General features: G+C 38.8%; 1 protein-coding gene across 1 annotated transcript in view; it reads right to left on the bottom strand.

The window, feature by feature from the left end:
* LOC109939042 (EF-hand calcium-binding domain-containing protein 6-like) overlaps window positions 1-5595 on the bottom strand; it is a 23059-nt gene extending 17464 nt beyond the window's left edge. The window contains exons 1-4 of the mRNA XM_020537328.2: window positions 5586-5595; window positions 4075-4271; window positions 3778-3885; window positions 2238-2303 (exon numbers count right to left, since the gene is read on the bottom strand). Of these exons, the coding sequence (XP_020392917.2) occupies window positions 2238-2303; window positions 3778-3885; window positions 4075-4151 (251 nt within the window). The 5' untranslated portion in view covers window positions 4152-4271; window positions 5586-5595. The remainder of the gene's footprint in view (window positions 1-2237; window positions 2304-3777; window positions 3886-4074; window positions 4272-5585) is intronic.
* Between the last annotated feature and the right edge of the window lie 2149 nt (window positions 5596-7744).

The following is a 7744-nucleotide window of genomic DNA, read 5'->3' as shown; positions in this document are numbered from 1 at the left end:
ATGCTGCTTGGCCTGCTGTGTTCATCCAGCCCTGCACCTTGTTGTCTAAGTTAAATATCAGTTCTGAAGAAGGTTCATTGGACCTGAAATGTTAACTCTGACTTCTCTCTACAGATGATGCCAGACCTGCTGAGCTTTTCCAGCAATTTAGATCATAGAATCCCTTCAGTATGGAAACAGACCCTTTGGCCCAACAAGTCCACACCGACCCATCCCACTATAACGCACCTATAACTCCACATCCCTGAACACTACAGGCAATTTAGCATGGCCAATCCACCTAGCCTGCACATCTTTGGACTGTGGGAGGAAACTGGAGCACCCAGAAGAAACCCACACAGACACGGGGAGAATGTGCAAACTCCACACAAGGGTGGAATCGAACCCAGGTCCCTGGCGCTGTGAGGCAGCAGTGCTAACCACTGAGCCACTGTGCTGTTTCTGTTTCTGATTCCCAGCAGCCACAGTGCTTTTGGTTTCTTGTTTAGATTGAATATCAACTTATAAATCCTTCCAACATATGCCAATGATACATGGTGAGAATGTGACTAATTCTCGGTCAGCCATGTGATGGAAAAAAAATTGAAGCCACCACCATCAGTGTTTGTAGTTCCTGACTACAAAATGCATGTTAAAGTGAATATTGCCACAGCAACTCAAACTCCTCAGTTGGTTCAGATGGCTAGTGTGGATCAAATTGGTGTCATCAGGACAGGTTTCAATCCCTATGCCAAGTAGAACGGATTTGGTATCCTACCAGAGAATGAGGTTGTGGAACTTTGAGTGGCATCTGACTTCAGGCAGAAAACTCAACAGGATGATTTTTCTGTGTGTCAAGATATCCCTAATCTTCTCAAGAGCTTCTCCTTTTTCTTAAGATTCTGCACATATTATTGAACCTGATCTCACCATCCCCATAGCCACCTGATATTCTGACTTGAGTAAAGGAAGAAAAGTAGGGGAGTTCACCTGATGTGGAATAAAAAAAACACTATGTAAGAAGAGAGATACCTGTCAAAAATATACCAATATCAAACAAGATAGTATTTCTCCAAAGTAATGATACATTTTCGCTAACCTTTTGTCATTTGAACTTCAAAATTGTTCTGAATCAAATTTCAACCAGCAAAATGATGTTAGTGATTATAATAAGAGCCTGTGTCAAATTGAAGTAAATTATTGGTATCAGAAATTGTGCTTACAAGATTTCAAATCAAAGTATCCTTAGAAACAAATAGCATTTTATGAAACTAACAACCCAGTAAGTTGAGGGTGTATAATTTTGAAATATTTTGTTGTGATTTATTAGAATGATGATTATTATTCACATATGCTAAAGCTTCTTTATTGCTTTATCCTTTATTGCTAACTAGCGTAGCAATGCATCTCATTGATGGCTCAAACTCCTGTGTAAAAGGTTGCAACACACATTATTTTTCAATTTTTGAGCAGCACACTCTCACATATCTGTAGGTTGGCTTTTGTACCAAGACAATTGTGTCTGTCTTTCCTTTTCTAAAAAAATTGTTGTACTAGCAACAAGTTCTTCAGTGATCCATATTTTACAGTATTGCCTGTTCTGTGAACTGAGTGCGACTACAATAAAATGAGTATTATTTCGTGCCACAGGTTTAGCAACATTATCAATTGTTTTGAGATAATTCTGAATGACCAGGATATTTACAGGGCGTTGCAGATCTGCAAATACAAAACCTGGAGATATGGGTTTTTGTCGGGTTTTGTCAAATTTAAAGGCAGAAACTGATTATAATTCTTGAACTCAATTTCAATGACTGTAGATAACAATATTAAGAGGCTGGTTGAATGTGGTTCACTTCGGCCTGTGATCAAACAACGCCATGCCACCAAAATCCAACGCCTTTCATGCCCCATGATCTATTTCCAAAATTCCCACCATGCCCTCCATAGTCACTCCTCAGGAAACTGGAAATTAAAGCTGTAACAGCAATAAAATCTGAGGCACAAACTTTGTTAAAATATTTAAATGAGCAATGTGGCCACAGATTGAGTTAGTCACCCTTTGTCCCACTTCCATTAATCCTAGCAGTGGGCAGGCACATTGCATATACAGATCACTTTGCACAAAGCTTGCTGTAAACAAAATTTTACGTTATTACTTATGCTCTCGGCAACCCAACATCGCAAATAGTTAACTGTGCTGTCTATAATCTTATAAAAAACATAAATCATCCACGAGAAAAACTTTAAAAATGTACCTGTTTTTTAAAAATGTCCAGAAGGCTTGTTGGCTGATTACATCTCGTTTCTGCTTGTCAATTTTACTGCAAAGCAAGATGTTGTATCAGCTTCAAGTGTATGCACTTGAAATGTATGTGACGTTGTGCAGTTTTGTGATGCCACCTTACTTAGCCCTGACCTTCCATCAACTCCTCTGTTAATAAAAACCATGCTTTTTGTATCTCTAGATTGGACAAATCCAATTTTCTCCAGGCAGGCTCTCCCATCTTCCATTCTCTCCAGCTCTTTACCACTCTCCTCCTTTAGAATGTACCTCCAAATCTACCACTTTAATCAAGCTTTTGGTCAGAATTCCTCATTTCTCCTTCTATTGCTCAACGGCAAAAAAGTTAACAATGTATTTATTGTTACTGTTCTTGTTAAGTGCTTTGGATCAGTTTGTTGAGTTAAATGCACGCTACAATTGTAAGTTCTTAGAACCATAGAATCATACAGTATAGAAGAGGCCCTTCAGCCCATTAAGTCTGTACAACCAAAAGTATATAACTACCTTCACCAGTCTCACTTTCCTGCACTAGGCCCATAGCCTTGAGTGTTATGACACTTCAAGTGCTCAACCAAATACTTTTTAAAGTTTGTGAGGTTTCTCGTCTCAACTACCATCCCTGGCAGTGCGTTCCAGACCCTCAGCGTCCTCTGAATGGAAAAGGTTTTCCTCAAATCCCCTCTAACCCTCCTGCCTTTCACATTAAAATTATGCAATCCTTGTTATTGACCCTGCAACTAAGGGGAACAGCTGCTTTCTATTCACCCTGTCCATGCCGCTCATAATCTATACACCTCTATCTGGTCCCCGCTCAACCTTCTCTGCTCCAAAGAAAATGATCAAAGCTTATCCAACCTCTCTGCATAGATGAAATGTTCCACACCAATCCCGTCCAGTGCAGTTACATCCTTCATGAAGTGTGGTGACCAAAACTGCTCACTGTACTCCAGCTGTGGTCTAAATAAAGTTCAGTACAATTCCAACATAACCTCCCTACTCTTATAATCTATGCCATAACTGATAAAGGCAAGTGTGCCATATGCCTTCTTAACTACCCTATTAACCTGCCCTATGGGGATCTATGGAAAAGCACCCCAAAAACCGTCTGCTGTTGAATTAGAATGCAGATTGACATTTCAGTTCATTGTTGATAGCAATATGTGTTGTTTGGGATTCCGTTTGTTGATTGAAATGTTATACTAAGCTCTCCAACACAGAGGATCAACTGCTCTGCACTGCCATTGAGAGAGGTGCCCCCTGATAAGGCTGCAAGGAGAACAAGAGCATGCCGCTATTTTGAAACTCCCTCATAGGAGAGGAAAACACTTCATTATTCAAACAGGCAGGTCCCAGCTTTTATTGAGGAAAGATCCCCAACATCTGCTATCCTTGGCCCCAGCAGCTCCCCTTGTTATTGGGGCATTGGGGTCTCTGGATCTGATGGCGTTCCTTACACCCCATTCTTTCATTGTGATGATTATCAAGCATGTAAAATCAAATATATCACTTACTGAAAACTTCCTAAAACGGAAAGGAACTCATTGTGTAACAGTTCCATTAGCTTTGCCTCCATAGCAGTTACTGAGGATTGAGAACCAAAGCTTCTGAGTTTGTTAAATCTGCATAGGACAATGAAGAACAATTAAAAACACTACAGACAGAATTCAACTTGAAATCATTTCACACCGTATGTACACTGCATTATTTCTGCAGACAAGATATATCCTGCAGGACCAGTTTTCTGTTACAGATACACAACAAAGAAACAAATCCAGATGAAAACACCTGCTGTATGACTACATTGTCACCTGTGATTTTCATCAGTTATAATACGGTGAGGTAGTCCGTTTCCACTTCTATCTTGAAAATTGTGAAGAAACTCCATATAATTTATAGTTGCTGCATCTTCTTGAAGTCCACAACGCACAAGGAAAGTACTTAGCTGGTCTTCCTGCAGCCGAAGGTTGTATTTTTTCAAGACACGTAGGAAGTTGTCCCTGGATACCTTCATGTGAAAAGAAAATGATTTACTTGATTTGCACGCTGACACACTAGCACAAAGTAAATTTTCTGAATATGCTTAACAAGGTGACTGACTTTATATTAATACTTAAAACCAGTTATTATCAACAGTTATCCTGTAATAAATGATTTATCATTGTGTTAATATTTCTTCATCCTGCCCTATTTCTCATTTTTATGTACTCATATAAATGGCTATTTATGTTAAACTGTTACCAGCTGACTATAGTGAAAAGTCAAATCAGGTAGAGAGTAGAATGGGCACCTGGCCTAGTCCTGTTAATTTTCCACTTGATGGGCTAAGTTAAAACATCCCTTAGCTTTTGGACATAACTTTTATTCTGATATTTAACTCTAAAAGGGGCCATTATTTTGTCACAGTTCATCTTTTTTTTGAAAGCCTTGTATTCTGCTTTTCTAATGTTACTGAGACAAGGCTATTGACAACCTCCATCTCTCTACAATAGACTGGATAATGGGTCATTCAGTTAACAGATGTTTCTCTCCTGTGTGCTGACATACACCCTTACCTCAAGTTCCTGCAAAGAAGACTAACAGCACCATTATATCATTACCACTTCTCTACTCACCAGACTCATTGACTTTGTAGCCTGTCAAAGCTGAATCAGTAAATTAGTGTTTAATATCTGGAAGAGTATTTACATTGTGGATTAATTATACTGGGAACAGAGTCAAGGCTCCATGGAATTACTTACAGTTAGAACTGTACCTTTTTAGTCCTGGCTGGACTCCTGCCCAATTTCCATTGTGTCACTCAATCCCTTAATTTGGCAAAATAAATATTCCCTTTTCAAAACTGGATTTTCTTTAAATAGTAGCAGAAGTGTACTGTTTTCATTAAAAAATCATATCTCATATAAATTATGCAACAATGAGTTCCAATACATGCTATATGCTTTCAAGCAAACATGAAATTTTTACCAAACACTGTTATGAAGATAGTGCCCCTTAATTGTCTCCACTATATAACTCTATGAAGTTACTCTGTTAAGTTTACAGTCTGTTCCAAATGTCACTTGAAAATTGGCCATGTAACCTTTTGGCACATTCCCTTAGGAACTGAATAGGACAAAAACTAATTTGTTTTGAACACTGCAATATTAAGGCTTTTTAAGCTCCTCCTTCCCCATACTGACGCACATAATTCCTCCTGACTGGTACAGACAAACACAAACAGAGGTTAAAAATCGTTTCAGAATAGAATGCAACTTTTGAGCAATCAGTGCAGTTTCACCAACATTTAATGTCAATATAGGTCCGAAGAGCACCAAGTTACCTTTCCAGAGTTGTCTTGGTCATAGTAATAAAAATCAGTCAGCATACTCTTGAAACCCTCTCTAAACTTTTCCTTCAACCAGTTTTCTATGTCCAACGTCAATTTTCTCTCCATGCCTGCTTTGGTTTGGTTTCTTCCTGGAGATCCTGCATTTGAATGTGAAAGGTTATCCACAAGTACAAAAGTAAATAAAATCCAGGTGGGAAAAGCAATTGGATCCCCAGAAATTTGACACATTTGTTAGTTCATATTAATATCCATACTTATCTATAATTGTGCCTCAACTTTTAAACAGCAAACGTTGAACGGCAGTGTATTATTTTGTACTGATAACATTTGATTGTTTATGAGCTGGATGGAAAATAAAGGGATGCTGATTTCATTTTATTTTGGATTTCATGTTGAGCACGGCTCCCAGAATTCAGGTTCACATATATGTTCTTACACATTCAAAACCAAAAATTTTTTCCAATTAAAGGCACTTTAAGGTGATTGATTAACATGTACTTTATTTTTATTACATCTAATTCTCATTTAAGGGGATATTTTATCTCCCGCTACCTGGCTTGGTAGTTGCATATATCCCAGGACCTTACAATGAGCAATAAGATACCCCCATCTACCAGGAGACCCCCAGGTTTAGTAAGTAAATCAGGGCCCTATGGCATAAATAGGACCCCAGTGCCATTTATACTAACTGCTGAGCAATGGAGACTAAGACAGAACAAAATAGAAGTGACATTATATCGACGTGGCCATGAAGAGAAAGAATAATGTGGGCTACAGCCATGCTGGACTCCCCAGTCCCAATTGCAAAACCCATCTCCACAAATCTGACTTCTTCCTACCCTGGAGCTGGAAATTTGCCTCGCAACACCATCTGTTGCTTGCAGCTCACTGCAAATATGTCAGCAAGGCCAAATCCTGAAAATATAATGGACATCCTACTGGCACTATGGAACAGCGAGTCAACTGCTAATGGTTAAAATCAACCCCGTGACCCCATTAGGAATAAAGAAAGCACCCAGACATACTTGGTTGATTTTCTGGCAATGTGAATCTGGTCATCTTGCCAGGTGCTGATGGAACTGCTCCCCATCCTTCTCTGTTCTCACCTGTTGTTTGGAAACCCAAAGCCCTCATTAAACTGTCAGCTTTAACAATCCCAAGATCATCTGGGTCATACCTGGAGATGGAATTGATAAAGGATAGGGAATAATGAGTAATCAAAATCACAGTCTAGAAACTCAAGTTCTATATCACTGTAATAACTTGTTTTCTTTTCAAAAAGTATTGACTTAAATATTTTAGCTGTTTATGTAATATCATGTGAAAAAGTATTCTCATTGTGAAAAAAGACCTAATGATGACAAGACTTCTCCAATGTGTTGTTCCTTGCATAGAAGAGCCACTGAACATCTACAAATTGCATCAATTACCCTGGGGCTACTTCTGAAAGAGAAACCCTGACCATGAGCTAACTATGAAGTTAATTGCTTTGCTGAATCTTGTATCATAGAGCCATAGAATCATACGGCACGTCTTATCGCCTATCTCCTGCATAATCACACAATTTTTTTTACAAATATGATTTTTACTCTTAAAACAGTCGAGAATTATTGTGGACAACTGATGTACTTTAACAAATGCTACCAATTGACCAATTAACTATACTGGGATCTATAAAGCTGCACTTAAGTCACAGCTACTGACTGGAGACCATTGCTGGAATATTGGTTCCAGCAAAACACTGCCTTGTTTATTCTGTCTGTTCTTGGAATTCTTTCTTTCCTTGGGGAATGCTCCAGTTATGACTGTATTCAGAGAGCAGGGACAAGCATCCACTTTCTCTGAGCATATAGATCTCTATGACTCTACAAGTCCTCCAAACTCATTGACATTGACCACAGGTTTTCTGTATTTGAGATGTACCAATTATTTCATGGTGCATTCCCATCAGCCTTTCCTGTATTCCATCCCTCATTTGAGATTTCTGCAGCAGATCTATCTGAGAGCTAACACCTGGATAACTGGTTTCCCCTATCATTACTGCAGGTGACTCAGTATCTAAGCACATGCACATCCCTCCTCCAAACTATTCTGGGAAGTGTTTCTTCATCATTAGTCCATATTTCCTCTTTAATTTCCTGCTCCTATAC

This window comes from Rhincodon typus, chromosome 20 (assembly GCF_021869965.1).
Source record: "Rhincodon typus isolate 14 chromosome 20, sRhiTyp1.1, whole genome shotgun sequence".
Lineage (NCBI taxonomy): Eukaryota > Metazoa > Chordata > Chondrichthyes > Orectolobiformes > Rhincodontidae > Rhincodon > Rhincodon typus.
This window is presented reverse-complemented; position numbering and strand designations above follow the sequence as displayed.